The 16,545-nt window shown below is 39.8% G+C and overlaps 1 protein-coding gene across 1 annotated transcript in view; it reads right to left on the bottom strand.

Moving 5' to 3' along the window:
• Window positions 1-16,545, bottom strand: part of TTC33 (tetratricopeptide repeat domain 33) — a 40,287-nt gene that overhangs the window by 22,407 nt on the left and 1,335 nt on the right. The window contains exon 2 of the mRNA XM_046671626.1: window positions 12,713-12,934. Within this exon, the coding sequence (XP_046527582.1) occupies window positions 12,713-12,933 (221 nt within the window). The 5' untranslated portion in view covers window position 12,934. The remainder of the gene's footprint in view (window positions 1-12,712; window positions 12,935-16,545) is intronic.

The raw sequence follows: 16,545 nt of genomic DNA, 5'->3' as shown, positions 1-16,545 counted from the left end.
GTTCCACTGCACCGTTGCAGGTATAGAAATTACAAGAAATCCCAAGACTAGGAGATTGGGAATATGGCTAAAAAGAGCCAGGAGATTGGAATGCTACATAGAGCAGAGGGCCCTTAAGACCTGGTATATTTGAGGTTTCAGGAACCTTTGTGGCTTCTGAGGACGGGGCTAGAGGTCTCTGACCTCTAGAGCAAGGGTCAGCATATTAAACGCCCATACAGTGAACGGTTTAGGCTTTGTGAGCCATATCCAAAGTCTCTGTCACAACTACTCGATTCTGCTGCAGCACAAGATCAGCCATAAACCATACATAAATAAATGGGTATGGTTGTGTCCCAATAAAACTTTATTTATAAAAGCAGGCTGTGGTTTGCCAATCCCTGCTCTACAGGACCCAACCAGTGTTAAAATTTGTCACATTTTATAATGTCCTTTTTACTTTCAGTCATGTTTCTGCCTAACTCAACCAGGGGCAGTTATACCCCATGGAAGCCATTTATGGCCATTTATGGCGGCATTTTGGGTTGTCACTATGATTTGGAGGCACTAGGGGCAGGGGCTCAGGGATCTTAATATCCTGCAAGACAAAGGGCAAATTCTGCACAACAGAAAACTATCCTGTCTCAAATGTCAATAGCACTACTGCTGAGAAACAGGATGGCTTACCCCAATCCCACCCCACAAAGTCGCTTACATATCTAAGCTTAAGTTGTCCCAAAGTATGAAATAAACTCAGAAGTTCAAGATGACACTAACCATCACTAGCTGTTTTTTCCTCTCCCTAGGCAGGTACGCAGACAGTCAAACGCACACAAACATGCACATGTGCAAACAAAGGCACACAGATTTGAGGAAAAAAGAAAAATGTCCTTTCCCCTCAACTGCTCTGCTTTTATTTTGAAAATATAACCACTGCTCCCAGCAGAGGCAGCGCTAAATGAAATGTGCTTTGTTGCCCACAAGGCATACAAAGGTTTCAAGAAACAAGTCAGCTGTTTTCCACTGACTAGAGAGAAGCAAGAACTGGTGGGCATTTACTTCACTACGCTCAGCTTGTTGCATTCCTTCCTCTCCTTCATTTCTCAATTCTCTCTTTGATTTACTTTTCCTGGCCTATGAATAAAGGGTGGCACCACCTAGCTCCTCCATTTTTGGATCATAGGAAACTTGGCACCTAATAAATCTGTGGTCTCTCATAACTTCGACAGCATATCTCTTAATTCAACTTCAGTTTGGAACAGAGTGAACAGACACAGCCTTACTGCAGCTGTTGGACAGGAAGCATTAAAAGATAAAAACTTAGTTTAAAGTCACTAGGGTTAATAAATGACCAAAGTTTGATTCAGCCAGTTTAAAGACAACCTTAACAGTATGCAACCAAACTAGCACAAGGAAGGAAGCGGAGTGAATAGTTGCACGGATTGCACAAGCGCAGGCTGAGATAACCGCTGAGGTAAAGAACAGCTGGTGATCAAGCCAAAGAAGTTAGATAGCGTGCGCGTTTACGAGATGGAAACGTCAAAGTACTCAGCTACTTTGCTCCCAATTAGACTTCTAATTTACTAGAGCTGCAAGTTTAATGAGCCATATAGTTATTAGCTTATTCACTTAATAAATATTTGTTTAGTACCTGCTCTGGCCAGGGACTAGTCTAGGTACTGAGGAGACAGCATTACACAAGATATAAAAGGATCCTACTATTCTTCTAGATCTTACATTCTAAAGATGTTTGCGTGTGGGAAGGAGGCGGAGAAAGACAACAAATGTAAGTCAAAATACGGTAAGTGCCATGATAAAAGCCAAATGGAAGAATGTGACAGGGAAGGACCAGTGGCTACTCAGAATGCGTGTTCAGGAAAGCTCTCTCTAGGAAGGCGTTTGAGCTGAGATCAGAATGACAAAAAGTGGTCAGCCAAGTGAAGAGCTGGAGAAAGTTCATTCCAGATAAAGGGAAGAACCCAAGGCAGACCGAACACCCCATGTTTTGAGGCAAGGAAAGAAAACTAGCACGGCTGTAGTAGAAGGGGAGAAAGAGAGGAGAGAGGTGGGCCAAAGCCATGATCACTTAGGAACTAGTGCGCCGTGGTGAGGAGTGTGGATTTCATTGTATATGTGATGGGGAATCCATGGCGTCTCTACGCAGCACAGAGACATGAGTTGATTTACATTTTGAAAAGATCAGTCAGGCCCGGGGAGGAGAGTGAACTGTAGAGGTATAAGAACGAGCACGGGAAGACCAGTTAAGAGCCCACCCAAGTAATCTAGGTAAGAGATGACAGTAAATTAGCCAGGATGACAGCAATGAAAACACAGGAGAGGATAAAAGAGATTCAGAGTATGTTTAAAAAGTCAATTCAACTTGGATTGGATATAAGGAGTAAAAAAAAAAAAACGAAATGAATCCAGGATGCTGTCTTAGCTTTGGTTACCTGGGAAACAGAGCCTAAGGCCAAAGCTTACTGGCTAACTGTGCGGGGTAGGATCCCAGGGAAGCAAGAGTGAGGGGAAAAAAGAGAAGGGAGGCAGGAAGGAGGGAGACCAAATACAAGGCCTACGTTAAGCTGGCCATAGCTTCAAAAACAAACACAGATGATTGCCAATTTTTTAGAACTTCTTCAAAGAGACTGTATGAAACCTCTGTGTTTTGGAAACAGTCCAGTGGGAGAAGGAAGAAAAAGACTTTACCTGCATGCTCCCTCATACCCCCCGTCTCCCACTGGTCAAAATCTGCCCCACAAGACTTTAACCTCCTAACACTTGCAAGTGTGTGACTCAGTCCCTCCAGGGCATCTCTGGGTCCAGTCTGGCCAGTGTCGAGCTGTGATGGTCTTTCACTGTCAGTCAGCACCACAGGTGAGGCGACTTTTGTCTGTGGGGACAGTAGCAGCAGCCAGGGCTTTCTGGCCATCAGAAGAGCATGAGCTGTCTCAAGGGCAGGGAGTTTGAGGTGAGAGGGGCCAATTAGCTTTAGAGTGACACATAAACCAGCAGCATTGGGCTTGAGTACCTCGGTAAATGATGGTGCTGTTTACCGACATGGGGAAAGGACCAGATGTTTGGGAGGAAAATCAAGAGCTCTGCTCTGTACATGTTAAGTTTGAGATACTAATTAGACACCCGAGTGGGTATAAAACAAGCACTGGAGATTTAAGGGTCTGGAATTCAGCTGGAAGGACAGCACTGCAGGCATATATTTGGTAGTCATTGGTATAGAGATGGTCCTGAAACCAGGAGACTATGTAAGTTAAGAAGGGAAAGAATGGATATGGAAAAGAGAAGTAGTGCTTTCTAAATACTGTGGCCCACCAACATTTAGAAAATGAGCAAAGAAAAGAGCAAGCTAAGAAGATTAAGGAGGAGTGGACACTGAGACAAAAGGAAAAGCATGAGAGTGAGGTGTTGTAGATCAGTGAGCGGTCTATTTGGAAAAGTGGTCAACTCTGCTGAATGATGAGAGAGAAAGTAAATGAGAACAGAGACATGATAATTGGATTCGACAGCCCAGAGGTCACTGACAACCTTTACAAGAGTGGTTTCAGAAGATTCATGGGGACAGAAACCTGACTGGAATGGACTGAAAGGATGATGCATCAAGAAACAGAGTCTGTGGTGGAGGCGAGCAGAGAAATGGGAGGGCGTGTGGAGTCAAGGGAAGCTTTTTACACAGATGTTATCAGGGTACACTTGTACACCAGTGAGAAGGAGCCAAAAGAGAGGAAGGAACAGACGACATCAAAATGAAAGAGGATTTTAGGAACAATATTCCTGAGAAGGCAAGAAAGGCTGGGGTCCAGTGCACAAAGGAGGGGCGGGCCTTCAATTAGAGCAGGGGCACTCCATTACAACGGAGTGAAGGCAGATGGCATGGGGAGAGATACAGTCAGACTGGAAGATATGGCGGTGAGAAAGAAAGGCATTCTATGCTGACTATGTCTATTTTTTTCCACAGAACATGAGGCAAGATCACTGTCATTAAATATATCCATGCTGGCACTCAACATTCTTATGTGTCACATGGCCAGATCACCCTCAAGATCACTTTGCTAGGTATACGTTTCCAGACAAAATTCATGGTAAATTCCACTTATAGTCCTGCTTCACACACACACACACACACACACACACACACACTAACTCTCACAGAGAAAAATCTGACCACTTAGGTACACAATCAAATATCACCATCTAGTGGTTGAAACCTTAAAAGCCAACATATCAAAGTTGGGAGCCACACAGTGACCCTTGAGAAGGTATACCCTAGTTAGCAATAATAATTCTAGAAAAAGACGTTTAAACACAATAACTTATTAAAAACTTTAATACTATATAAAATGTACCAATCACATAAGATACTGAAACATAATATCTAAAGTCCATGTATTGAGTGCTTGCTAAGTGTCAGGTGGCGTGCTAAGAACTTTTACATGGACTTGCTCTTTAAGCCCCCAATAGTCTATGAGATAACATCACTTCACATGTGAGGAAACTAGAAACTGACACTTAAAAGTTAATAATCTGCCCAAAGTACATACGGATAGAAATGATAAAGCTGGGATTTGAATGGAGTTAAAATGACTTCAAAAATCCACACTCTTACCACTAGACTCAGCATATGATCTCCACAAAGCACCAGAATTACTTAGGGCTTGGGTAGAAGAGTAAACTGGTCTTTTCTTACAAAGAATCATGAATACTACAAGGAGGAATTTCAGAATTTAAAAACCATTCAATTACAAACCAAATTTTTCGGAGTAGTTATACTGAGTTACTAACGAAGTAACCTGGACAGCCGGAGACCCTGTGATGCTAAAGAACTGTGTGCCTCCTTGGAGGAACGAAGACGTTAACACACTTGGATGGTGCTACATTTAATGTGTTCAGACTCTCTAAGTGCTAAATAAAACTAACTGAGAAAATATTGAGGGGGAAATAAAGAAAGAGAAAATCACAAGGAGGCAAAAGAACATATCCCAAGAAGCAGAAGTGGCTCCCGCGTCTCTTCATCAACCTTCCTCCCTCCCTCCTTCTCTAGCACTTCCTCCAGAGGCGTTTCTGCTTCTCTGCCCCTCTAAGGATTATCACTCATTTCAAGTTTGAAGCTGTTCCACATTTTGTTGGGCTTAATCTTTACCATTATTTTACAAAAATTCACATGAAAAAAGATTACATGATTGTTATATACATCCTCTGAGGTGCTAATTTGAGGAGGTGAAATTCAAACCCGAGATCTGTGAATCCATGCAACTGTGAAAATCCCCTCCCCATGTCTCAACTAAGACTGGGGACTCCTGCCACTGCTCCCAGAGCACAAGAAGTGCTGAAGCAGGCTGACGGTGATAAAATGATCGAGACCTCATAACATGCAATATCCAGGGTCCGAGCTTTATTGGAATCTAAATTGTTCCTTCTGTCAGTTAACTTAATAATAGCAAATACAGGACAAAAACACATCCTGAACATATAGAAAAATATAGCAAATAAATATAGAATTATTTTACATGTGACAAGCCCTCAACTTTGACTTGTTTAAATCAAATTTATTGGGAGTATAATTTATATGCCAAAACATGTACCCATTTTAAGCATACTCTTTGATGAGTTTTAACAAATGTGTACTCCCATGTAAATACCACAACCATCAAAACAAAGAACATTCCTATCAACCCAAAAGTTCCCTGTGCCCTTTCTCAGTCCACCCACCCCAACTCCTGGCCCCACACAACCACTCATCTTCTTTCTGTCACTACAGATTAGATTTGTCTATAGAGAGGCTGATATAGATGGAATCAGACAGTATGCACTCTTGACTTTTCTCTGAGCATAGTGGTTTTTAGATACATCAATCATTCGTTTTCATTACTCAGTAGGATACCATTGGATGGATATACCACGGGTTATTTATCATTCACCTCTTGATAGACATTTTGGTTATTCCTAGTTCATGGCCACTATGAATAAGACTGATACAAACATTGTTAGATCAGTCTGCGTGTGGATATCCACTTTCATTTCCCCTGAGCAAACATCTAGGAGTAGAATTGCTGGATTATACAGTAAGGTGTGTGTTTAACTTTATAAGAAACAGCCAGATTGTTTCTCAAAGTAGTAAAACTATTTTACATTTTCATGAGCAATGTTACGAAAGTTTCAGTTGCTCTACATCCTAGCTTGATACTGCCGATCTTAATTTTAGCATCCTAGTGGTTATGTAGTAGTATGTTGTGGTTTTAATTTGAAATTTCCTGATGACTAATCATGCTGAGCAGCTTTTCGTCTGCATTCCGGCCATTCATATATCTTCTTTTGTAAAGCTTCAGTTCAAACTTTGTATCCATTCTTTAACTGGACATTATTGAGTTATGAGAGTTCTTTATACATTCCACAAAAAGACCTATGTCAAATATATGTATTATAAATATTTTCTCCCAGTCTGTGGCCTCACTTTTCATTTTCTTAATTATGCCTTTTGATAACCAGAAGTTTTAACTTTTGGTCAAGTGACCACATAAATGTGAGTCATTTCTGTACTTTATATTCTTTTCATGAGCTATATATATCTATCCTTACACTAATACTATAAAGATACAGCATTCAAGAATGTGGCAAGTGCGGCTGGCCCTATGGCCAAGTGATTAAGTTCACACGCTCCACTTCAGCAGCCCAGGGTTTCACGGGTTCAGATCCTGGGCGCAGACCTAGCACCACTCATCAGGCCATGCTGACACAGTGTCCCACACGGCACAATTAGAAGGACCTACAACTAGAATGTACAACTATGTACTAGGGGGCTTTGGGGAGAAGAACGAAAAAAAAAAAGATTGGCCACAGATGTTAGTTCAGGGCCAATCCTAAAAAAAAAAGAATGTGGTTAAGTGTTGAAATAAAGTAGTCTAAGCTCTCTAAGCATGTTTCTGTTCCATAAAATTGTTTTGGCTAGTCTAAATTCTTTGCATTTCCATATAAATTTTAGGACAAGCTTGTCAATTATTACAAAAGCAAGCTTTCTGGGATTTTGTTTGGAACTGCATTGAATTTACACCTCGATTTGGGAAGAGCTGAGATGTCTCAAGAAAATAACCTTCTGATCCGTGAACAGGGTATGTCTATCTCAATTTAGGTCTTCTTAAATTCCTCTCAGCAATGTTTTGTAGTTTTCAGTATACAGTTCTTACACATTAGTTGTTGAATTTTTTCCCTAATAATTTTGCTTGGGCATGGTACTGTAAATGGTACTTTTTAAAAATTTTCTTATTGTTTCATTTTATCTCTACCCTTGGCTTATAAGCTTCTTCTTACTACTTATTACTTTGGCTCTAGGGTTTAGGTTCAAATATTATACCACTTCACAATACTGTAAGAGCCTAACAGCAATATAATTGCATTTATCCATGCCTGCTTTATCATTACTATTGTTGTCATGCATTTACTTCTATATAGTATAAATCTCCAATATGTTGCTATAGTTTTTTTAAAGTCAATCATTTTTTAGAAGAATTTTAAAACTTTAACAAAGGCCTTGCCTGATAGCCTATGATACTTCCACCCAATCTTCCTTCCTTCCCTCATCCACTCAGGGTCAGACAAACACTGCAGTGTAATAGTTCTCTCAGTTCCCTTCCTATTTTCTCTCATACAGGTGTTTCTCCTAATAAAACCTTTGCGTGTTTAATCTGGTCTTGGCATCTGCTTCTTGATGGACTCAAATAGCATAGCTGCTAATCCCAGCTAGTGTGTTTTTCATTTTGGATATTGTATTTTTCACCTCTAGATGTTCTATCTGTTTATACCTTTCATTTCACTCCTGATTAGGTTCACGTTTCCTTTTATTCATTCGAACATAGTTATATCACCATTTTAACCTCTTTGTCTGCTACTGCCATCATCTATTTCATTTCTGAGTCTGCTTCTATTGAGTGATTTTTCTCCTGTTTATGAGTGGCAGTTTTTTCCTCCTTGGCATGTCTAGTAATTTTTGATTGGATGTTGGATATTTGTAAATGTTAGATTTTTGACTGTTCTGGCAGGTAGTTATGTAACTCATGTATCAGTCTGAACTCTTCAAAACCTGCTAAGCTCTGCTAGGGAAGGTCTACCACAGTGTCCTCCAGGGAGAGCGTAGCTGTTCTACAAAGGGGACTCCAGAGAATGTCCCTGGGGACCACCAAAGACTCTTCACTCTGGTTGGTTGAAGCTTGAACAGCCCTCTGCTCTGCCTGAACTTGAGAACTGTTCAGCTTACAACTCCTCAGTCATTTTGCCTGGACTTGTAGAATTTCCCCACAGTTGGACAGCCTAATGTTCAACACATACTCAAGGGGACCTCACGCAGATTTCTGGAGGTCTTTCTGAGTAGCTCCCTCTTCTCTGGTACTCTACTCCACAACTTCTAGCTGCCTGAGCCTCTCCAAAACACAATCGCCATCTCCTCAACTCAGCAAGACCACTAGTTTCCCAGAGGACAAGGGAATAGGAGAAGTATGGGTTATGAGAAAAGGAATGAGCCTCAGAAAAAGGAATTATTCTCAAGTGCCATATTCTCATGCAGGAGGAGGGTAAAAGAACTCTTCCTGGGGCTGGCCCCGTGGTGTAGTGGTTAAGTTCACGCATTCTGCTTTGGCGGCCCAAGGTTCATGAGTTCAGACCCCAGGCATGGACCTACACACTGCTTATCAAGCCATGCTGTGGCAGCATCCTACATAGAGAATAGAGGAAGACTGGCAACCGATGTTAGCTCAGAGACAATCTTCCCCAAGCAAAAAGAGGAAGACTGGCAACAGATGTTACCTCAGGGACAATCTTCCTCACCAAAACAAACAAACAAACGAACAAAAACATCTATATTTCCAAAAGCCCTTTGTGGTTGGGATATGAAATAAAACATATTCTCAGAATACCACATTCTAATGTGGAGTTTAAAAGGTATATTCCTATAGATACAATACAATAAATGATAGTTAATCCACAAAACCCTAGTTACACAATATGGCAAAAACAATATAGCAAAAAATAGCAGCTTTATAAATATTCAATAAATATTGAGGGCCTGGTAAATGCCACAAATTGTTCTAAGAGCTGCAGATGGCGTACAAAAGGCGGACAAAGTTCCTGCTGGCCTGGGGCTTACATTTCTACGGAAGAGAGACAAACAGCATAGAAACAACAAAATAAGTGTATAAGGTAACTTCATAAAGGGAGAAATGCCAGAAGTTAAAAAAGGCTGATGGGATGGAGACGGAGGGGGTGCTACTTCAGACGGGGTACTCAGAGAGGGGCTGAGAAGACGACACGTGAGCAGAGATCTGGAAGACGAGAAGATACACATCAGAAAGACGGAAGATAAGAACTTTTTAGAGAGAAAGCCATAAGACAAAGCAGTATAAGAACTGTGTTCAACAGCACCAGGATGGCGAGTGTGGCTAAAACGCAGAAAAAATGAGACTGGTTTAAGGGGCAGTTGATTTGGAAGACAGGGATTCACCTTTATTTTTTTTTAATTTAACTTCACTCTTCCTTACATTCTTTTCTACTCCGCATATTATTTCCAATCAAGTTTAATATTCTCTTAGATATTTTTAAATTATTATTTCTATTTATTTTTGGCATAGAACGACTCAATTCCACTGGATTCCTTTAATTCTGTTTAGTTATTTTCTAAAGCTGTGTATACATTACTCCAAAACAAACGCAAACCAGCAAAAAAACTTTACCATCTCACAGTGTTTCCATTCAAAATAAAGCATCCAATCCAGCTGATTTCAGTGAAATGACTCAATGTTTTGACATGCAGGCAAAAAAACAAGAGTTATTTTGTTTATGTACAAAGTTGATATCTCTCTCTACCACAGGAAATTCAGAGGGACTCCCATGGCAATAACTTAATAACTTTTCCCTTCTACACACTAGTGTGGTCTAGAGAAAAAGATAAAAACAACAAACTTAATGAACTTTTAACAGGCATTTACAGGAATTTCTAAAGACGTTTTATGGATGTTCTGAAAAATGATTTCATAAATGTGGAAAATTTATGGTTGGTTTTCTTGTGACTAAGAATGGCCAATCTTGCAAAGTTCTACAAGATAAAAATCTTTGTGCCTAAAACACCACAAATGAGAATTCATCATCTAACATTAGGCTATTAAGGTGTTAACTGTCCTTGATTATTATTTATTTTCTACTCTTCATTCCATATTTGAGGTGCTAATGTTATAACTTAAGCACCATTTCATGTTTTATATTAAAATATATTAACAAAATATTACTCTCAGAATAAAAAATATAAGCAGACCTAGAAACTAAAATGTTGGTTCCCCACCTTTGACTCATTTATGACAAAAATGATTAACAAGGAATCTTATAACCACCCTTACCAATGAAAAAAAAGGAACAAAGAAAAAAAAAGTGCTTCTTGTTCACCACTATTTCTTTTAATTTCTCAAACTCTTCAACACCACATGGAAGATACCAGTCGAAGGCACATGGGCCCGATTTTAGATTTTAGATCTGAAGAGTATTCTGTCCAAAGACCTATTCAGATCCTACTCCTGCTGACCACATATATATCCTCTAAAAAATCATACCTTTAGTGCAAACAAATCAACATTCCTCATGTTGTCGAGGGTAATTTTCCTAATATATTTCCTTCACCAAGGATAAGTGTGCCAAGATTTTTCTAAAAATAGGGACTTTCAGCAGATATCAAACACACTGAACAGAGTGACTGAGGCACCATGTCTTTCAAACGGCTACACTAACAGCAGCCTGATGTTATTTATCTCCCAATGTGATGCAATATGAAGTACAAACATTACCATGAAGCACTCTTGCCAAAAACATTAATCAGAATCTAAATCAAACCTCAACACCACATTAATCAGAATCTAAATCAAACCTCAACACCTAACTTTCAGTTTACGAGAAATACATGAGACAGAGGAAAAGTTAAATGACATCCATAAGAAAACAAGCAAACAGAAGACTCCTCAAAAAGTCAGCATTATGGGCGATGAAAGTAGGAGACCCAAGTAGACACTAAAGAGACATAATAACCAAATGCAACGTGTGAACTCTGTTTGGATCCTGGCTTTAAAAAAATACTATAAAAGACATTTAGGTGAAAATTGGAAAAATCTAAATGTCGACTGAACATTAAATTTCAGAATTGTTAATTTTCAGAGGTTTGATGGTTATTGTGTTTGGTAAGAGGATATCCATATTCTTAGGAGAAGCATGCTGAATTAGAGCTGAGGTGTCATAATGTCTGCAAGTTACTTCCAAACAGATCAGCGAAAAAATTGTAAATAGCAGCTGGCCCTGTAGCTTAGTGGTTAAGTTCAGTGTGCTCTGCTTTGGTGGCCCAGGTTCAGTTCCTGGGTGTGGACCTAAGGCACTCATGGAACCATGCTGTGGCAGTGACCCACATACAAAATAGAGGAAGACTGGCACAAATGTTAGCTCTGGGTGAATCTTCCTCAGAAAAGAAAAAAAAACTGTAAATAGACAATTATGTGTGTGTGTATGTGTGTGTGTAGGAAGAGGTAAAGCCATTATTAAGAATTTTTGAGTCTAGGTAAAGGGAATACATGGGTTGCACTATTCTTTCAACTTTAATATAGATTTGAAATTTTTAAAAATAAAAAAGCTCTTCTCTACCTCTAGGTTATAAGGATACCCTTCTATATTTTCTTTTATTAACTGTGTAGTCTTTGATCCCTCTCGAGTCCATCTCTGTAAGTGGTATTAGATACAGATCATTTTGTTTTCCTCCATCCAGAAGTCCAGCTTTCTCTATACAATCTACTAAACAACTTGTCCTTTCCCTACTGATTTGTGAAGGAATGGGTTTTTTTTTTTTTGAGGAAGATTAGCCCTCAGCTAACATCCACCGCCAATGCTCCTCTTTTTGCTAAGGAAGACTGGCCCTGAGCTAACATCCGTGCTCATTTTCCTCTGTTTTATATGCAGGACGCCTGCTACAGCATTGGGTTGCCAAGCGGTGTGTAGGTCCACACCTGGGATCCAAACCAGCAAACCTCAGGCCACCGAAGCAAAGGTGCGAACTTAACCGCCGTACCACCAGATGGGCCCCAAGAATGATTTTTGATCCCCCTGAAAGATCTAAGCAGAAGAAAGGGAAAAGGAATAAGAAAGTAGGAAAAGAAGAAAGGGAAAAAGAAGAAAGGAAGGGTGAATATAGAAGTATAGGAGCTTAGCTGAGGAAAGACTAAGAATAAATAAAGTTATTATCAAATTCCTGTGCATCAAACCACGTTTACTAGAGGATATCAGAAGTCAGTAGAAAAGGATAACTGAATGATTATTTTTTGTAAAAAGTATATGCCCTCAAAGCTGTTCAGAAAACATCTAATTTATCTCATACATAATATCACAACAAGAAATTTTCCAGAAATTAGATCATCCCTACCAACCAATAAGTTAGATAAAATTTTACTTAGCAGTTACTCTACTTCAGACAGAACAAAAATGATGGCAAAGCAGAGACATTATAAGCATCTTGAAGACTCTTTTATAAACTTTCAGATTCCATGGGAATGTTTAAAGGTGATTTTAAAATTTCGTATTTCTTTGCTTAATTTAGCAACTAGATCAGATTTTAAAAACATGAATTTATAGAATTCATAACTCTTTATCCCAATACTGACAGTGAGTCAGAAAATGTAAACTGTTCTCTATTAAAAAAACTCTAAAAACTTACCTTTTATTTTCAGCCAAAGTGGCTCCTTCATCCTTCAGTTGTTTACTTTTCTCAGCACAGCCTTCAAGGAGAATTTCTTTCCTACGTTTAATAGCATGTAGCCAGGTTCCTTCATCATTCTCAGCTACATCCTTCTCATCAGCAGCTTCAGCTTCAAACTGCTGGGAAGTGGCCTTGGAGACCTTCTCGCCAATTTTCCTCTTCCATCCAAAGGAAGCCATTCTGGAAAATTATAACAAAACAGCTTTAAATTTCAAATTTGGCCCTTTATGAAAGTATTCCAACTAACAAGTGAAGAAGGAATAATAGAATCAGACTATCACCATTTTTTAATCCCCAATTAAATTTAGGTAACCATCATCAAAGACTACTAACATCATAAAGACAGACAACTGGATTACGCATCTCCTGATGGAGGTGACACATCATCCATGAAATACTCTTGCCAAAAATTAATCTTGAATCAGATCAAGCCTCTACCAGCTTATAAGAAATATGGGATAGAGATAAGCATGCTAAATAACGTATCAGAGATGCAGACAGTAAAAAACAGAAAATAAGGAAAAATAAAACAGGCTTCTTCAAGAAATAAACTGCCGGAAAAAAAGGAGCGAAAGATGGGAGGTAATTCCTAGATTGAGAGAGACTTAAGAGATATATTGAGCAAGAGAATGTGTGGACCTTGTTCAGCTCCAGATTCGAACAGGCCAGTGGGAAGGAAAGGTTTATGGAACAAAAGGGGAAACGACAACACTGCTTTGATACTTGATGACATCAAGGAATTACTGGTATTTCTTCTGGGTATGATAATAGTACTGTGATTATGTTTATTAAAGGAACCCTTATCTTTTAGGAACACATACTAAAATATTTCACATGAAATTATATATCTAGGAATTGTTTCAATCTAATCAGCAGGGGAAGGGGTGCAGTAGAGGAGAAATAGAGATGAAAAGACTGCCGTGAGTTGATAGTGGATGAAGTTAGGTGATGAGCACAAAGGATTCCTTGTACTTTTCTCTCTCTTTTCATATATGTTTGAAACTCTCCATAATAAAAAATTTTTTAAAGATTCAAACTTTGGGGCTGGTCCAGTGGCCTAGTGGTTAAGTTCAGCATGCTCTGCTTTCGTGGCCCAGGTTTGGTTTCCGGGCATGGACCTATACCACTCGTTGGCTGCCATGCTGTGGCCATAACCACATACAAAACAGAGGAAGACTGGCACAGACGTTGGCTCAGGGTGAATCTTCCTCAGCAAAATAATAATAATAATAATAATAAAATAAAATGTGTTTAACAGAGTGGGCTTTAAATAAAAGTTCAAACTTGGTAAATGACTTAATTCACAGAACTACTGGGTGAACCAAAAAGATAATAAATGTTAAATTGCTTTGTAAATCTGCAATGATATACAAATGTAAAGGTAAGAAAGACAGGAAAATTGATGGAACAAAGTCAAAGGAAACCCTAGAAGAATTCAACAAATATTTATTAATTGAAGGGGTTTACTGAAGGATCCAAGAACTCTTACCAGATACATGGATGGGCTTAAAGATCCTGAGAAAGCCCCGGAATTGTATACAAATTTTTATATGCCTGTGTGCACTCTGGAGAAGAGTGTCTAAGCTTTCATTCCATTCTTAAAGAAGTCTATGACCCCAAGGAGATTATGATCAACCAACTGAGTGACTAACTGTTGTTAGTGCCGACTCCTAACGGAACCCTGCCCAGTCTTTTTTGCACCATGTTCTCACCTTCCAGGGCTCTATCAGACAATGCTCCACTGCTATTCACAGGTTTTCAGAGCTAATATTTTTGGAAGTGGGTGGCCATGTCCTTCTTCCTAGTCTGTCTTAGTCTGGATGCTCTGCTGAAACCTATCTACCATGAGTGACCCTGCTGGTATTTGAAATACCAGTGGCACAGCTTTCAGCAACACACCACTGCCACAGTGTGACAAGCAATACATGAGTGGTATGGTTCCCTGACCAGGAAATGAATTTGGGCCACAGCAGTGAGAGTGCCGAATCTTAACCACTAGACCACCAGGGCTGGCTAGATCAATTAGAGGGGTAAGAAAAAGCAATGAATCAGAGGTCTTCATAAAACTATCAAAGAATGGGCATTGTGGGAGTAAGGGAGGGAGAAAAATGAAACGGTAAGTTCTAGCAGATATCGAGATCTTCATTACTGATGCACATGGCTAAAGTAAAGTATAAGTAATCACTCGAAGGAAGGGGACAAAAAAAGTGAGGGTAGCTGTGAGCTCATGCACATGAAAGGCCCAAGATAATGACAGAATTTAGGGGGATAAGAAAATTGTGGGCCATGTGCCTAATTTCTCAATGAATATGAGGAAGTGCCAATAAATTACAGCAATCAAGAAATGTATAGGCTGATATGGGTGAACCATATGCCTTCCACAGGAGCAGGGATTTTTAGAAAAACCTGGAGGAGTAATGGATTATACTAAGCTATACTAAGGAATCAGGCCAATGCTACACTCTTTCTCCCGATCCATTATAACACAGGAGAACTAGTTTCCTATGTTTGAAGATGACTACAAGTGACTCAGGGGAAGAACCAAGAAATGGCTGAAAACGGAAGAGCGGTTACTATGGAACAGAAGTCCAGAGGCAGAGAGTGAGGATGTGAGACAATAGATGGATAGGAAAGTCTCACAAGATCTCAAGATAAGTCCAGTTAAGAACGAAGTCTGGAGCCAGCCCTGATGCCTAGTGGTTACAGTTCAGCACTCTCACCAATTTGGCAGCCTGGGTTCACTTCCCAGTCGTGCAACTACACCACCTGTCTGTCAGCTGCCATCCTGTGGCGGCGGCACACATAGAAGGACTTACAACTAGGATATACAACAACGCACTGGGACTTTGGGGAGGGAAAAAAAAAAGTACTTATGACTGTCTCTAAATGTGACAAGAATGAGGAGGATTAAGTTTTCTGGCTTCAAGTTTGAAATGGAACTTTGTTTCTAAATCCGCAATGTGAGGCACCAGGTAGTGTGAGAACCCGTCTAACACAGATGGAAACCTGGTGTGTTTACTAAAGGCAAATTATATTAGAACTCATTTGTCAGCTCTGTAGATTAGGGTGCAAGGGTTAAGGTGGGGAGGAAAGGAGCAAGAGTTAGGGTGGGGAGGAAAGGCAAAAGGGACAGACAGACCTACATGTATTTTTTAAAAAATGAATAGGTCATTCAGACTCCCAATACCCTCCTCCATCCTCCAACCCAAACCACAGTGTAAATGCTGAAGACAGGTAGAGATTAAGGCCCCAGATGGTAGTTCTCAACCATGTGTGAAAAAGCCACACACAGTGCTGCCTCAGGTGTTTCTGCCATTCTCCTCCACAAATCCTTTACAATCTTCTAGAAATCAGAGGCTGTGGAGGTCAGGACAAAATGAGGTTATAGGGGTATAAAAGGCCTGATGACCACTAGCAATTGACAAATTTAGCCTTGAAGAGAGGGAAAACAATACTTTCCTCTCAGACAAGAGATAATATTGAGAGGTATAGGCAAGTTCAGGGGTAGAGGGAAAAGAAAATGAAGGATTTCATCCCCCTGAGCTTCACATTTCTCAGAGAAATGGTTAGCCCTCTGCTCCAAGCAAAGGGAAAAGAAATGGATCTGAGCACTTGAGAAGAGTAGAAAAGATCTGAAATAGTCACTGTGGACAGCAGGAAAAGCAAAATAAGGGATGAGTAAAGATATCAAACAGTATCAAGGGCCTACTGAGATTAAAAAGCATGACTCTGTTACCAAGGCCATTAGTTTTATATTTTTATACTTTTATATTTTCTTCAAAATGGTCTGG

This window comes from Equus quagga, chromosome 9 (assembly GCF_021613505.1).
Source record: "Equus quagga isolate Etosha38 chromosome 9, UCLA_HA_Equagga_1.0, whole genome shotgun sequence".
Taxonomy (NCBI): Eukaryota; Metazoa; Chordata; class Mammalia; order Perissodactyla; family Equidae; genus Equus; species Equus quagga.
Note: the sequence above shows the minus strand (reverse complement) of the source record. Positions and strands in the feature narration are given on the sequence as shown.